This window comes from Geotrypetes seraphini, chromosome 5 (assembly GCF_902459505.1).
Source record: "Geotrypetes seraphini chromosome 5, aGeoSer1.1, whole genome shotgun sequence".
Lineage (NCBI taxonomy): Eukaryota > Metazoa > Chordata > Amphibia > Gymnophiona > Dermophiidae > Geotrypetes > Geotrypetes seraphini.
This window is the reverse complement of record NC_047088.1, coordinates 109400295-109418039: the sequence shown is the minus strand read 5'-3', so window position 1 is coordinate 109418039 and position 17745 is coordinate 109400295. Positions and strand designations below refer to the sequence as shown.

The window sequence follows — 17745 nt, the reverse complement described above, 5'->3', positions numbered from 1 at the left end:
TCACAAGGCATATAGATTATCCCAAAGATATTTGATAATTGCATTATCTTTGGGACATTGCTGAAACAAGGCTGCCCTGTGAACTTCTAAAAGCTAAGTTACTCACCATTTCATATTCTGCTCTTTTCACTGGTTTTCAGCATTATATCTGCTTAATTTCTCTTCTCCTCCCTGTTTCTTACTAAAAAAAAATATAAAAAAGCACAAAAAAATCCTTCTCTTTCCTCTGTTAAATCTTATTTCTTCTTCCTGCAGTTTTGTTTAAAATACTGTGTTTTAGGTGGTATAGAGCCTATATTTCTGCCTTACTAGTAGTCTTACTTATAGTCCCACCAACCCCAGGGACCACTATTCATATATAGAGACCCATATAATCAGGACTTCACAACCAATCAAGATGACCTTTATTCTATGCAATCACTGTGGTGCTTTAATTCCAAGACATACTATTTGGAGGCTTAAGGCTTGCCCCATCTGTCTTCAACTTGCCAGTATTAAGGAGGAGCTCTGCAAACTTAAACAGGAATTGAATACAATTAAAGCAGCTTCCATCACTCCACAAAATCATACCAACTTACCACCTCTACCTCAAAGAATAAAACAGCCCAGGAATAAATGGGTCACAGTAGGCTCAGGAAGACTGCGACATGTAACACAGAAACATCCACCTTCACTAATATTACCTCTACAGAATTCCTTCGCTCCACTAGTGCACTGCGATACTCAGGAAAACAGAAGGGAGGTGGGACTGGAACCAATGAAGGAAACTCAAGAGAACAAGAGCACCCTAAGTACAAATAAAAAAGCCAAAAACAGAAAACTATTACTGTTGGGGGATTCCATCATCAGAGGCATTAACCTTGGAACACAGGGCGAGGAGTCCAAAATAGTGAAATGTCTTCCAGGATCCTCAGCTACCAGGAGTTCCAGGCAAATACTGACTATAATTAAGGAAGAAACTAAGGATTTTAACACTGATGTTGTTATCCATCTGGGAACAAATGACCTGGCCAACAACTCCACACTTGCAGCACAGAAAGCTTTTCGGGAGCTTGGTGAGGGCGTGAAACCTTTTGTAAAGACTTTAGCTTTTTCTGAAATACTGCCTGCATATGGAAAAGGAGAGCAAAGAATGAAAAACACAGAGGACTTTAATAGATGGCTCAGAGCCTGGTGTCATCAAGAAGGCTTCAGGTACATAGGAGGATGGGGAAATACATGGAAAGACAAGAAGCTATATTGCACTGATGGGCTACATATTACTACAGCAGGAAAAAGAAACCTTGCAGAGAAATTTAGACAATATTTTTCCAGGCATTTAAACTAGAAGGTGGGGGTGGTGTATGTACGAAGGACAATTATAGAGACCACCCCCGGCAAAAGAAAAGATGTGATAGTAGTAAAGGCTGCAACATAAGCAATATCAGCAACTCATTTCTTAGTATTGCAACGGAAAGTGAAACGACACAAAAATCCATACGAAAAAGGAGATTATTGCTGAAAAATAGCTGGAAAGCGATGACCACAAATGCTCGCAGTCTAAGCAACAAAGTTCATGATCTGCAAGCCCTGATATTAGAGGCAGATCTAGATATTGTTGCTATCACAGAGACATGGTTCAGTGAATCACATGGATGGGATGCAAACATACCGGGATATAATCTTTTTAGGAAGGACAGAGATGGTCATAAAGGTGGAGGAGTAGCTCTCTATGTAAAGATCAATATCCAAGCGACCGAAATGCAAGGGACCTGGGGAGAGGAAGAAGCGATATGGATTGCTCTGAAAAGAGAAGATGGAACTTCTATCTACGTGGGTGTAGTCTACAGACCTCCGACTCAATCGCAGCAAATTGATAAGGATCTGATTGTGGATATCCAAAAGTTTGGAAGGAAAGAGGAGGTTCTGCTGTTGGGAGATTTCAACCTGCCGGATGCGGACTGGAATGTTCCGTCTGCGGAATCGGAAAGAAGTAGGGAGATTGTGGATGCCTTTCAAGAGGCTCTGCTCAGACAAATGGTGACGGAACCCACAAGGGAAAAAGCGATATTGGATCTGGTCCTCACAAATGGAGAGAGTATCTCTAATGTTCGAGTGGGTGCTCACCTGGGTAGTAGCGATCATCAAACGGTTTGGTTTGATATAACGGCTAAAGTGGAGAGCGGCCGCACGATACTTAAAGTCCTAGATTTCAAACGTACGGACTTTAATGCAATGGGAAAGTACCTGAAGAAAGAGCTGTTAGGATGGGAGGACATAAGAGAAGTGGAAAGACAGTGGTCTAAGCTGAAAGGAGTGATAAAAATGGCTACGGACCTTTATGTGAAGAAAATCAATAAAAACAAAAGAAAAAGGAAGCCGATATGGTTCTCCAACCTAGTGGCTGAGAAAATAAAGGCGAAAGAGTTGGCGTTCATGAAATATAAAAAAACCCAAGAAGAGGAGAGCAGAAAAGACTACAGGGTGAAACTGAAAGAAGCCAAGAGAGAGATACGTTTGGCGAAGGCACAGGCGGAAGAACAAATGGCTAAAAATGTAAAAAAGGGAGATAAAAATTTTTTCAGATATATTAGTGAAAGGAGGAAGATAAAAAATGGAATTGCTAGGCTAAAAGATGCTGGGAACAAATATGTGGAGAGTGATGAGGAGAAAGCAAATGTGCTAAACAAATACTTCTGTTCTGTGTTCACAGAAGAAAATCCTGGAGAAGGACCGAGATTGTCCGGCAAAGTTACACGAGAAAATGGAGTAGATTCTGCGCCGTTCACGGAGGAGGGTGTTTATGAGCAACTTGAAAAACTGAAGGTGGACAAAGCGATGGGACCAGACGGGATCCATCCCAGGATACTAAGGGAACTCAGAGAGGTTCTGGCGAGTCCTATTAAAGACTTGTTCAACAAATCTCTGGAGACGGGAGTGATTCCTGGGGATTGGAGGAGAGCGGATGTGGTCCCTATTCATAAAAGTGGTCACAGGGATGAAGCAGGAAACTACAGGCCGGTGAGCCTCACTTCAGTTGTTGGAAAAATAATGGAAGTGTTGCTGAAAGAAAGGATAGTGTATTTCCTTGAATCTAATGGGTTACAGGATCCGAGGCAACATGGCTTTACAAAAGGTAAATCGTGCCAAACGAACCTGATTGAATTTTTTGATTGGGTGACCAGAGAGCTGGATCGAGGACATATGCTAGATGTAATTTATTTGGATTTCAGCAAAGCCTTTGATACAGTTCCTCATAGGAGGCTGTTGAACAAACTTGAAGGGCTGAAGTTAGGACCCAAAGTGGTGAACTGGGTCAGAAACTGGCTGTCTGACAGACGCCAGAGGGTGGTGGTTAATGGAAGTCGCTCGAAGGAAGGAAAGGTGACTAGTGGAGTCCCTCAGGGTTCGGTGCTGGGGCCAATCCTGTTCAATATGTATGTAAGTGACATTGCTGAAGGGTTAGAAGGAAAAGTGTGCCTTTTTGCAGATGATACCAAGATTTGTAACAGAGTAGACACCGAAGAGGGAGTGGAAAATATGAAAAAGGATCTGCAAAAGTTAGAGGAATGGTCTAATGCCTGGCAACTAAAATTCAATGCAAAGAAATGCAGAGTAATGCATTTGGGGATTAATAATAGGAAGGAACCGTATATGCTGGGAGGAGAGAAGCTGATATGCACGGACGGGGAGAGGGACCTTGGGGTGATAGTGTCCGAAGATCTAAAGGCGAAAAAACAGTGTGACAAGGCAGTGGCTGCTGCCAGAAGGATTCTGGGCTGTATAAAGAGAGGCGTAGTCAGTAGAAGAAAGAAGGTGTTGATGCCCCTGTACAGGTCATTGGTGAGGCCCCACTTGGAGTATTGTGTTCAGTTTTGGAGACCGTATCTGGCGAAAGACGTAAGAAGACTTGAGGCGGTCCAGAGGAGGGCGACGAAAATGATAGGAGGCTTGCACCAGAAGACGTATGAGGAGAGACTGGAAGCCCTGAATATGTATACCCTAGAGGAAAGGAGAGACAGGGGAGATATGATTCAGACGTTCAAATACTTGAAGGGTATTAACTTGGAACAAAATCTTTTCCAGAGAAAGGAAAATGGTAAAACCAGAGGACATAATTTGAGGTTGAGGGGTGGTAGATTCAGGGGCAATGTTAGGAAATTCTACTTTACGGAGAGGGTGGTGGATGCCTGGAATGCGCTCCCAAGAGAGGTGGTGGAGAGTAAAACTGTGACTGAGTTCAAAGAAGCGTGGGATGAACACAGAAGATTTAGAATCAGAAAATAATATTAAAGATTGAACTAGGCCAGTTACTGGGCAGACTTGTACGGTCTGTGTCTGTGCATGGCCGTTTGGAGGAGGATGGGCAGAGGAGGGCTTCAATGGCTGGGAGGGTGTAGATGGGCTGGAGTAAGTCTTAACAGAGATTTCGGCAGTTGGAACCCAAGCACAGTACCGGGTAAAGCTTTGGATTCTCGCCCAGAAATAGCTAAGAAGAAAAAAATAAAAATAAAAATTTTAAATTGAATCAGGTTGGGCAGACTGGATGGACCATTCGGGTCTTTATCTGCCGTCATCTACTATGTTACTATGTTATAGTATCATCAAAATAATCCCGAGTTAAACAAAGCGGGAAAATATCATCTGCATTAGAGTATATATGAACATATGGTAGGGCAAATATATTCCCCAGGTCTCTTAAATAAACATTAAACAAGGAAGAAGACAACAGAGAATAGTTAAGCTCTGGAATGCGTTGCCAGAGGATGTGGTAAGAGCGGTTAATGTAGCTAGTTTTAAAAAAGGTTTGGAAAAGTTCTTAGAGGAAAAGTCCATAGTCTGCCATTGCCCTGGATTGGTAGCATGGAATGCTTTCTATTAATTTGGTCTTTGCCAGGTACTTGTGACTTGGATTGGCCTCCATGAAGACGAGATACTGGACTAGCTGAACCACTGGTCTGACCCAGTAAGGCTATACTTATATTCTTAACAGGGAGTCCTGAGGGACCCCACAAAATGATCTCCAGGAGTGAGACTTCTACTACTCTTCCTTAACTCGTATGTTCTATTCTGCAGAAATTCCGTAAACCACTTCAAAACCATTCCTTGCAAACCATTTCAATCAAATATATAGTAATCTATTCCAATCATCTAGCTACCCAAGAGGGAGGTGCTGAAAGGAATAGTATAGAAGTAGTGAGAGTGGGGGAAACTCAGGCAGCCATAGTCTGTTTATTTTTCCCAGCTCTTCCTCCTTTCTTTCTGTTTTACTAGGAAACAAGATTATTATAAGCATGAGTGGTCCATACCCCTGACTGACCTCACACTTCAATCACTGGTAGAGGAAGATATTGTTGCAGCAATCCCAATTGAGTCACAAGAGCTTATAAATGACACACGGAAGCTAATCCACCAGACTAGGCTGGAAATTCAGGAAGAGAAGGTAGGTCATTTGATGAAATTCAAAAGAATACCCAATAACATCTTGAAAATATGCTCATTAATTCCAGTTTAGCAACGCTAGATTGAAAGAATGAATGTTGGGCTTACAGTTTAGAAAAGCAATGAAGATGTTACTGTGTCCTTGATGTTGTGTTAATTGGGATTTTTAATATTTTATGATTGTATACCATGTTGACTGACATGTTGAAATGCAAAGAAAAGGAAATATAAATTTATATAAATAAATTCTTCTTCATATACTAGCAGGAACTCAGAGTGCTGGGAGAAAAGACAGATAGGAATAATGAGGCAGAGAACCCGAGGATAAGAATAAACCAAAGAGAGAGAAGAAAACTATGCAGATTTATTGAAAATTGTTGTATAATTATGGATTTTGCATTAGAATCTGGGTGAAGCCCCTCAAAGAAAAGGAAAAGTCACTGGGGTTATGTCTTTGGTTTCTGTTTTCTTCTTGTGTATAACGAGAGATGTCTTATTTTTAAGTACCTATTCTATAAAGGAAAGTAGGTGCCTATTTTTCTTTATAGAATATCAATGTAGTAGCTCAAATATGTGCATATAATTCAGGCACAGCTACTTACACCAGCCATAGAGCTGGTGTAAATGTTCACACCTAGATTGTAGAAAAATGCATGTAAGTTATGGTATTCTGTAATTTACGCATGTAACTGGGCACTCCATTCACACGCCACACACACACATATATATATATACTAGCTGATGCCCCGGCGTTGCACGGGTATTTAATTATAGCAATAACACTGTAAATGGATTCAAATAAAGATACTTTATAGTGGTGAATGAAATTATTTTTTTACAGCTTTATAAAAAGTACAATATTCAAATTATAAAGTGAAATATTTGACAAAATGAATACAATACAACTAACACAAAACTTGATTATAAACAACATTTTTAGTTTCACCTCCAGGAGCAAGAACATATACATTCTTGGGTGAACCCACCCTTGAGCAAGCAACATAGAGTTGTCCATGGGAAAAACAGGGGGATCTTAAATCCACTCCACAGTATGTAATAGTCTGTCCTTGTGATTTCTTGATTGTGATAGAGAATACAAGTCTCACTGGAATTTGCAATCTCTTAAACTGAAAAGGAAGATCTGTTGGAATAAGTGGTATCCGCGGGATAAATACGGTTTCACCTTGTCCCTTTCCGGTTAAGATAGTCGCTTCAATTACATTGGCCAGTAACCTCTTTACACAAAGCCTTGTGCCATTGCAAAGTTTTGGTGGGTCAAGGTTGCTAAGTAAAATAACTGGAGATCCCACAGCTTTTTACATTTTTTCCATTGACTTGAATGGGTGAAATCATATTTTCTGTTTGTAGCTCCGCCCACGTGTGCAGGTGGGCCGCGAGACCCCCAGAACATATCACCCCAGGTAGTGAGGGATCTGCATACCAATTTTCGTTCAAATCGGTCCCACAGCTTTTTACATTTTTTCCATTGACTTGAATGGGTGAAATCTGATTTTCTGTTTGTAGCTCCGCCCACGTGTGCAGGTGGGCCGCGAGACCCCCAGAACATATCACCCCAGGTAGTGAGGGATCTGCATACCAAGTTTCGTTCAAATCAGTCAAGCCGTTTTTGCGTGATCGTGGCACATACACACACACATACATACACACATACCTCCGATTTTATATATATAGATATGTCCACCTGCATATTACTCACCATCACATTTAAGCACTGTTTTATAGCCAGACTAATGGCAATTAGATGCATATGTGCATACGAGAGGCCACTGAAAAGTTCTCAGCCCAACCACGAAGAGAATGATGTGAAACCATGAAACTTACAAGTTATTCCACATTTTCCCTGACACTTTTTGTTTCATTTCATAATCATTGAAATGAAAAGTGTCAAGAAAAGTGTGAAATAGCTTTTAAGTTTCATGGCTCCACACCATTCTCTTCTTGGTTGGGCTGAGAACTTTTTAGCGGCCCCTCGTATGTGCCAGTAATCTTGCTATTCACATGCATTTGTGGCACCTAAATGTTTGTGCCCTCCTTAAAGAATTACCTCAAATGATACTTTTACCTTTCATCTCTTTAAGAAGCAGAACAGGGGATCAGTGAAAAAAGTGCTGGACAAAACCAGGAAGAAACTATTGGACTGTGAGCTCTGGCTAATACAGAACTCCCCAATGATGCCACTCTGCATCCACAGCAAGATTGGCAAGGTGAGTGACTAAGCAACTCTTCCAGCAAGAAGATGCTCTTGCTACCTAGTGCCAATCAAGCATCCATCATTACTGCCGCCTATCTAACTACCACTATTCAATTAAACTTTGGGGGGTAATTTTATGAAGGAAACACAAAGGTCTTTTTTATGTAAGTAAAAGTGCTTTTTTAAAATTACCCAAACAGGTGTAAATTGAATGCCCACAACATAATTTGTGCTAGTTTTGAATTACCCTCCCGATGCCTATGTGTCTTTATAAATACTAGCGTGAAGCCTTGGACATTTACGCTTGCTTGGTATTAGGTATAAATGTTAGCATATAAATTATATTTTCTAAAATATTTTCAAAGAAATCCTAGAATCTTTGAAACAGAAGACTTTAATGGCTGAACCCATCATTGTTCATGCTCTTCTCAAACTCTGCCCCACCTTGTCACCATGCATGCTTTTATGTCTATAATTCCTGGGATAATTTTATGTTTAAATAATTTTTATTGAGCAAACAGCAATCAACAAAATTACCTAGCAAAGCAGAAATGCATACGAAACATATACAGATAATACATATGCTCAAAAATTTTTGATATACTAACAAAACAGTGAAAACCCTCTACCCACACAAGGAGATAATGCAGTACAAGAAGAAAAAAACCCTTTCTGCATTGTCTCTCCCAAGTCGTCATTTGGGACATACTGGCCCGCCACTGTTGGACCATAGAGCACACCTCACCCACCCAATGTTGCAGGATAAGTTTTTTAGTAAGCCCCAGAGCTACCAATACAAAGCGCCAATAAAGCTCCTTAAGGCCAGCCTCTACCAGGGGACCCGTGACACCCAGCAGCACTAATGCTCCTTTAATAAACATATATTCATTGGTATTTTCTCCACCCTAACAAGAGAATCATCTGATACTAGCAAGCTCCTTCTCCACCAACAGTTGTGGGCTCCTGAGCAGCTCCAGCTGCTGAAACACTTGCCCTAATCTCAAATGAAAGGCTTTATGCATAGGAAGCACATACTCTGGCAAATATCCCTGTACAACTCTCCTGATATGCCTCCTTGCTCCTGGGGCTTTTCCCAGAGGTCAAACCTGACTCCTATTTAATACCTGCTTCAGAATCAGTGGGCCTGGCTTTTCTGCCCTTGTCTCTGTAATGCAGCATTATCCCAGGACAAGCAGGCAGCATATTCTTGACTGATGGGTGACGGCATCGACGGAGCCCCGGTACGGACAATTTTAGAGTGATTGCATTCTAAGAACTTAGAAAGTTCCAGTAGGCCGCACCGCGCACGCGCGAGTGCCTTCCCGCCCGACGGAGGCGCGCGGTCCCCAGTTTCTTAGTTTCCGCGGAGCTAAGAAGACGCGCTTTTCAACGGCTGTTGAAAAGATTTTTTCCTTACGCCTTCCTGCTCACGAAAACTTTGTCGGAATTGTATTCCATTTTTTACTTTTATTCTTTTCTTATAAAAAAAAAAAAAAAAGAAAGTTTCTTTTTTTCTTTCTTTTTTCGAGTTTGCCCCGGTGGGGCCTGCTGCCACCATCGAGGCCTCGGCCTTCGATTTGGCAGAAGCCGTTTTTACTTTCATGCCCCCCCAGCCAGGGTTTAAAAAGTGCCAGCGGTGTGCACGGCCTATTTCTCTCACGGACCCGCACAACTGGTGCTTACAGTGCCTGGGTCCCGAGCATCAGGCTTCCTCTTGCACCCGCTGTGCCACATTAAAGAAACGGACATTGAAAAACCGTCAAATCCAGCAACGGTTGCTTTTCGGTGCCGAGATGTCTGACCCTGCGGCATCGACACCGGCGTCGGTCCCATCTCAGTCGGCACCCACTTTGTCGACGCCGCACGACACCGCCCCGGCGTCGCAACATCCAGGTAAGCCGGCTAAGAAGCCTTCCCCGCTGGAGCGTCCTCCGGTCTCGATAGCAGCGAGCCCAGTCCTGCCGACCACGAGGCGCCCGCGGAAGCGCTCCGCCCCTATTGAGGTGAGTCCCTCGACCTCGGGCTCCTCATCCTCGGGGCGTCGAGCGGCACCGCAGGTACCGCAGAAGAAAAAAGCGGTACCGGTGCCCTCTCTGGACGAGCACATTGCAGCCGTCTTCCAGGTGCAGCTTAAGGAGCAGTTACAACAGCTCCTTCCTGCCCTATTGGCACCGAACCTTCCAGTTCCGGTCCGATCTGAGCCACCGGTACCGACAGTGGAGCAGCCTTTATTGTCCGCGTCCACGTTGTTGGTACCGGTCCACTCTGCTTCATCGGTCTCCATGCCAGTCCTCGCACCGGAACCGCTGGCTCAACACCAAGCTGTTCAGACTTCGGCACCGTTGCAGCCGTTAATGTCTCCCGGTACCGTGTCTACGAGGTCAGGTAAGTCGGCACGCAAATCCCGACACCTGGAACCCTCCACACCGGAGTCTCGAGACTGTAGCTCCCAAATTAGGGATCCTGATCTGTGGGGTGACTCCGAAGAGCCTCTTCTTTCTGAGGGTGAGTGTTCCTCTGGTGATGAGAATCAGTCTGGTGCAGATCCTTCCTCTAAACCAGATTCCACATCTTTTACCTCTTTCTTAAAAGAGATGTGTGAATCTCTTTCTATTCCCTTGGAGGCTGAGTCCAAGAAATCCAAAGCGTTTTTGGATGCACTGGACTTTGACCAGCCTCCAAGGGAATTTCTCAAACTCCCTCTCCACGATATCTTGAGGGAGACCTTTTACAAAAACCTGGAGACTCCTCTGACCATACCGGGAGCTCCCCGTAAATTGGATTCCTTGTATAAGGTCATCCCCATTCCTGGCTTCGACAAACCTCAACTCCCTCATGAGTCTCTTTTAGTAGAATCCACACTTAAGAAGTCAGCTGGAGCTAGTGTGTATGCCTCGGTCCCTCCTGGCAGAGAAGGAAAAGCCATGGACAAATTTGGCAAACGCCTATATCAGAATGCCATGTTAGCTAATAGGTCAGGGAACTATGCTTTTCATTTTTCTTTTTATTTAAAGCATCTCATTCAAGATCTGACTGCTTTTGAAAAATACCTCCCTGACCGTAAGAAATCTGCATTTCGCCACTGTTCTTCCTCTCTCCTTCAACTGCGGAAGTTCCTGGTTAGGTCAATATATGATACCTTTGAATTGACTTCTAGAGCCACGGCCATGTCAGTTGCCATGCGCCGTTTGGCATGGCTTACAGTCTCTGAGCTCGACGTTAACCATCAGGATCGCCTGGCTAACGCTCCCTGCTTAGGCGATGAGCTTTTCGGAGAGTCTATGGATTCCACTACCCAAAAGCTGCCCATGAGACTCGAAGGGACACTCTCTTGAAAACCAAGAAAAAGACTCCACCCGCCCGGCCTTTTCGCCAACCATCGGCCTACCAACGCCGTTATGTAGCTCGTCCTCTACCACCAGCTACTCAACAGCCTAGACGTCAGCGTCAGCAACAATGACAACCTCCTAGGCCAGCTCAGCAACAACAGGTGAAACCTCCTCCACCTCAAAAGTCTACCCAACCCTTTTGACGTGGTTCTCCAGGGCATAGCCAGTATTTCACCATCTGCCCATCTACCTCGACCCATAGGAGGGCGTCTTTCAGATTACATCAGCCGTTGGGAGATCATCACATCGGATCAGTGGGTCCTCAACATCATCCGCCACGGCTACTCTCTCAACTTTCAAACACTCCCTGCCCAAAGTCTGCCAAGAGAGTCTGCTTTGAACACTCCTCAATTTTCCCTCCTTCTTCAGGAGGTTCAATCCCTCCTTCTTCTGAACGCAATAGAGGAAGTTCCTCTAGATCAGCAGGGGCAGGGATTCTACTCCCGTTATTTTTTGGTCCCCAAAAAAACAGGAGATCTCAGACCCATTCTAGATCTTCGCGATCTCAACAAATGCTTGGTCAAAGAAAAATTCAAAATGCTCTCTTTGGCCATTCTTTATCCTCTTCTCACTCAAGGCGACTGGCTATGCTCCCTCGATCTCAAAGAGGCATACACTCATGTTCCCGTCAATCTGGCCTCCAGACAGTACCTCCGCTTCATGATCAACCACTGTCATTACCAGTACAAGGTGCTACCCTTCGGTCTTGCCTCCTCTCCAAGAGTGTTCACCAAATGTCTGATTGTGGTGGCTGCTTTTCTACGCTCTCACCACCTTCAAGTCTTTCCTTACCTGGACGACTGGTTAATCAAGGCCACTTCCTCTCAGACAGTGCTCCTGGCCACCAACCAAACCATCCTGTTTCTGCAACTTCTGGGGTTCGAGATCAATCTACCCAAATCTCATCTCATCCTCACTCAGAGACTTCAATTTATAGGAGTGATCCTAGACACTGTCCTCATGAGAGCATTCCTTCCGTCCAACCGTCTCCAGACTCTTCAATCTCTATGTCAGCAGGTGCTTCCACAATGCTCCATTTCTGCAAAGCAAATGATGATACTCTTAGGTCACATGGCCTCAACAGTTCATGTCACCCCCTTTGCACGTCTTCACCTGCGCACTCCTCAATGGACCCTTGCTACCCAGTAGTCCCAAGCAACGGATCCTTGCTCACGACACGTATTTGTGACATCATCTCTTCGTCAGTCTCTACAATGGTGGTTGATATCCTCAAATCTCTCCAGAGGTCTTCTGTTCCATCTACCTCCTCATCAACTTGTCATCACCACCGACGCCTCCCCTTATGCCTGGGGAGCTCATTTAAACGAGTTTCAAACTCAAGGCCTTTGGACGGCCCAGGAAATGAAGCATCATATCAACTTCCTAGAACTCAGAGCGATGTTTTACGCTCTCAAGGCTTTCTAGCATCTTCTCTTCCCTCAAGTCCTCTTGCTATGCACAGACAATCAGGTCGCGATGTACTACATCAACAAACAGGGTGGAACCGGCTCTCGCCTCTTGTGTCAGGAAGCCCAGAAGATTTGGACTTGGGCGACAGATCACCAATTGTTCCTGAAGGCTATCTACATTCAGGGAGAGCAGAATTCCTCGGCGGACAACCTCAGCAGAATTCTCCAACCCCACGAATGGACGCTCGATCAGTTGACTCTCCAGTCCATTTTCGATCAATGGGGCACTCCTCAGATAGACCTCTTTGCAGCTCCTCACAATCATCAGCTGCCCCACTTCTGCTCCAGACTCTACTCTCCTCATCGTCTGGCAGCAGACGCATTTCTTCTGGATTGGTCCAATCTGTTCCTGTATGCTTTTCCCCCTCTACCTCTCATGTTGCGAACCTTGTTCAAGCTACAGAGGGAACAAGCCACCATGATTCTCATTGCTCCACGGTGGCCCAGGCAGCATTGGTTCTCCCTTCTACTTCAACTCAGCTCCAGGGAACCTATTCTACTTCCACAGTTTCCTTCTCTGCTTACACAGCATCAGGAGACCCTTCTGCATCCCAACCTTCAGTCTCTGCACCTGACAGCTTGGTATCTCTCGGGCTGACTTCAAATGATACTCTTTTATCTCAACCCGTTCGTTCTATTTTGGATGCCTCCAGGAAACCAGCCACTCTGCAATGTTACCATCAGAAGTGGACAAGATTTTCTTCCTGGTGTCTTCTTCATCATCATGATCCCACGTCCCTTGCAGTGGAGACTTTGTTGGATTACCTTCTTTCTTTGTCTGACTCTGGTCTCAAGTCTACTTCCATCAGAGTTCACCTCAGTGCTATTGCTCTTTTTCATGAGCCAGTTCATGGAAAACTCCTTTCAGCTCATCCTTTGGTTTCCAGATTCATTTTCAATGTGAAACCAGATTCATTTTCAATGTGAAACCACCTCTTAAAGCCCCTCCTGTAGTCTGGGATCTCAATGTGGTTCTCTCCGCCTTAATGAAGCCTCCGTTTGAACCTTTAGCTACAGCTCCTTTCAAGTTTCTCACTTGGAAAGTGCTCTTCCTTATTGCTCTAACCTCTGCCAGGAGGGTCAGTGAGCTACATGCACTAGTTGCGGATCCACCTTTTACAATCTTTCATCATGACAAGGTGGTTCTGCGTACACATCCAAAGTTTCTCCCTAAGGTTGTCTCTGAATTCAATCTCAACCAATCCATTGTTCTGCCTGTCTTCTTTCCGAAACCTCACTCTCATTCTGGAGAACAGGCTCTGCACACTTTGGACTGTAAGCGGGCTCTAGCTTACTATTTAGAGCGTACTAAGCCCCACAGATCATCTCCCCAACTCTTTCTGTCCTTTGATCCGAATAAATTGGGACTTCCTGTTTCTAAACGTACGTTATCAAATTGGCTTGCAGCATGCATTTCATTCTGTTATTCTCAGTCCGGACTGACACTGGAAGGTTCTGTCACAGCCCATAGAGTCCGAGCTATGGCAGCATCTGTAACTTTCCTCCGTTCCACTCCTATTGAGGAAATCTGCAAAGCTGCTACTTGGTCCTCAGTTCATACTTTCACATCTCATTATTGTCTGGATGCCTTCTCCAGACGGGATGGACATTTCGGCCTATCTGTTTTACAAAATTTGTTTTCCTAATGGCCAACCTTCCCTCTTTTTGTTAGCTTGGAGGTCACCCATCAGTCAAGAATATGCTGCCTGCTTGTCCTGGGATAAAGCACAGTTACTTACCGTAACAGGTGTTATCCAGGGACAGCAGGCAGATATTCTTGCGTCCCACCCTTCTCCCCGGGTTGGCTTCTAAGCTGGCTTATCTTAACTGGGGACCGCGCGCCTCCGTCAGGCGGGAAGGCACTCGCGCGTGCGCGGTGCGGCCTACTGGAACTTTCTAAGTTCTTAGAGTGCAATCACTCTAAAATTGTCCGTACCGGGGCTCCGTCGGTGCCGTCACCCATCAGTCAAGAATATCTGCCTGCTGTCCCTGGATAACACCTGTTACGGTAAGTAACTGTGCTTTTCCTGCCACAATTGGTTCTTTCATAGGAGTCCTTTAAGCTCTGCCAGGCATGTGAATAATTTCTGTCATCAGCAGCTATCTGTGGGGATATTCACCCTCAGGAATATCCCCACAGCTCCATTTCCCACACATGCATTAGTAGCTGCTGGAGGAACTTGCATAGCACTGGCAACACTGGCAACTTGTATAGCACTGGCAGCACTGGCAACTTGCATAGCACTTGCATAGCACTGTTCACAGTTTGACCATACAGCCATGTGCAAGTCACTACTTGGCAGCTTTCTGAAACTCAGCCTGCCAATGCAGCAGTCTCCTCACCCTCAACCACCCAAAGCTAGCCTAGATCCACTTCTGCTGTCAAAAAACCTGTGGGTGCCCCTGCCACCGATGTTTGCTTTAGCTACATCCACGAATGTACTCAGTGAGTCCTTTAAAAATTATTATACTTATTTGTGGAGTTTGCTTCTGGTCCCATAAGGGCTTTTCAGGTCCACCTCCTAGGAGTTGGGAAGAGGGGAACCAAAGCAGAATCAACAGGTTCTTGACAGGGCTTAAGGAGGTAGGGAAGGGGCCTAGCACAACCAGATGCAGCAGCCCTTGCCAAAAGGCAGACTCTAACAGGACCAAATCCCCCAGGAGCAGACAAGAGCTTAGTTAACACTGCCCTGCCAACATCCTTTTTTGTTTATTTGTTTAATAATCAAAAGGAAGGCTATACCAGAATTCCTAAAATTCCCTCCAATTTAGCCTAAAGGACCTTCCCTGACTGCACAGGATTGCATCAAGTATTATCTGCTGAATACTGAGAAATACTGATGAGTGAGTGACTACACAGGATTCTCAAATATTGATATCACTAGTTAATGGTTCTTAATCTCCACTACAGATCATATGGTACTTAGCATAGGCTAATGTCTGTTAATGCACACCAAACTGTAGCAAATGGGCCCCTTAATTACCAATCCAATAAATAAATAAATACAATTCTACCATTTAATCATAAAGCATTTAGCTATTCAAACATTTAAGTGTTCAATTAGCATTAATGCCACCTCATTGCTGCCCATTAAACAATTCAACAACCTGACCATGAAACAATCCAACTGGCACACCTGTTACCCAATCATCTAATCACCAATCACCAATCCAGCAATTTCAGTTTGACATACTTTATACAGTCTGGTTGGTGAAAATTACTTTTCAGAGGAAACTAATCAAACACTATTTATTTTGTATGTTTTCTCATATCTAGAGTTATACTTTCTTGTTGTCTTCAGAATTTGAGCTCCATGAATGGAAGGAACAGATTGAACAAGCAAGGAATAGAAGTAAGAAAAGGAAAAAAATATTTTCACTTAGTTTTAGAAAATAATCTGTTTAGGTATTTGTAACATTTTAGAGCAGGGAAGCCCAAACATTTCATGAGAAAAGCCACATAGAACATTTAAAATCATTAAGATGGCCAGATGAAAATTTAATGACCTTCCCTCCCCAGCCCCAGCATCTTTCCTCTCATTTTCTTCCTCTCTGTCTCTCTTTCTGCTGTACTGGTGAAATCTGTCTTGAAGCTTCCTGTTCCTTCTTGAAGTTTGAAGCTTGGACTTGTAGTTCTTTGCTCCTTTTTGCTGGTGATGTTTTGATCTGTGGCTCCCTATTCCTTCTTACACACAATTTTCTGGTCTTTCCTCCTACTCTTGTGTGGTTTCCATCTTCTGCCCATGATGGCTGTGGCATAAGTTCCCTCTTTATTACTGACAGTTGTTCCAGCGCACTTCTTTTTTTTTTTTTGTAATTCTTTATTGATTTTCAAACTAAAACAGTGCAATACAAATAAAAGAACAATAATTGTTACATACATTGCACTATTAACTGTACAGGTAACATATATATCATTCAAAATGTTTTTGTTTTCCTACTTTTATTAGTAACATAACATAACATGTTATGAGAAATTAATGAGAAATGAGAAATTAAGTTACCCAAGTGTGACCATCAATATTAATTTCCCACCCCCCTCCCCCCCTTGGGATGTATAAAGGTAAATGAGCAGAAGAAAAGAAAAGATAAATAAACATTAATATAATTTCACAAATTTAGTGAATGGGCTCCATACTTTATTAAATGCACTACTAAATCCCCTACACTCCGTGTTAATTCTTTCATATCTGTATATAGTACACACATTCACCCACCAAAAAGTGTAACTTATTCTGTCATGGTTTTTCCAGTTACTCGTGATCAACTGAATAGCTATGCCTGTCATAATCATAAAAAGACGGCTCTTATATTTATCTAAAGTGGGTTTAACTACATGTAGTATTGCTCCACATATTATAGCTTCATATGTTAGTGGAACATTTGATTCAAGAACAAGATTTATTTGTCCCCAGATTGACTTCCAAAATATAAATATCAAAGGACAAAAATATAAAAAATGATCCAAAGTCCCTATATTAATATGATAATGCCAGCATCTAATAGACTTAGAACTATCTATTTTATTTAACCGAACTGGGGTCCAGAAAATCCTATGCAACAAAAATAACCATGTTTGTCTCAAAGATGCTGACGCTGTGCATTTCAATCTCCAAGTCCAAATTCGTGGCTAACGAGACGCAGAAATATACTATTTTATCTCGATGCTCCAGATGTCTCTAAAAGTGGCACGGTCCATGTTTCGGTAAACACGCCTTCCTCAGGGGTCCAGGGTTAATAGGGTTTTAATTAAACCGCAATATAAAATGATAATAAACTTAGGCCTGTAAGAGCTCTGGAGAGATAACACACCAATACACTTGGCAAAAAACTTCCACTGGTGGAAGTTTTTTGCCAAGTGCTATCTTTCCAGAGCTCTTACAGGCCTAAGTTTATTATCATTTTATATTGCGGTTTAATTCAAACCCTATCAACCCTGGACCCCTGAGGAAGGCGTGTTTATCGAAACATGGACCGTGTCGGGTCCTTAGGTTTGTTTGAAGGGTGGTAACACTGACCGCATTTATACTTGATATAGTAAACATGGCCTGCATCTTGTACATTTTGTCTGCAGTCCTTTTTGCTTTGAAAACAACCATTTCTAATCTAATTTAATTTAATAGGGAATTGTATTCCATTGATTTGGGAAGGCCACCTGTCATCCCTGGAAGTGACCTGCAAGAAATGGATGTGCTCTTTGGGTTCTGATGGGTAATTCCTAGTTACATGATTTGCCACTTTCAGAGGCAGAGTG

The 17745-nt window shown here is 43.4% G+C and overlaps 1 protein-coding gene across 1 annotated transcript in view; it reads left to right on the top strand.

Annotated features, from left to right (window-relative positions):
* LOC117360487 (breakpoint cluster region protein-like) overlaps positions 1–17745 on the top strand; it is a 101902-nt gene that overhangs the window by 39671 nt on the left and 44486 nt on the right. Inside the window, exons 9-11 of the mRNA XM_033944293.1 lie at positions 5254–5422; positions 7521–7646; positions 15769–15844. Coding sequence (XP_033800184.1) covers positions 5254–5422; positions 7521–7646; positions 15769–15844 — 371 coding nt within the window. The remainder of the gene's footprint in view (positions 1–5253; positions 5423–7520; positions 7647–15768; positions 15845–17745) is intronic.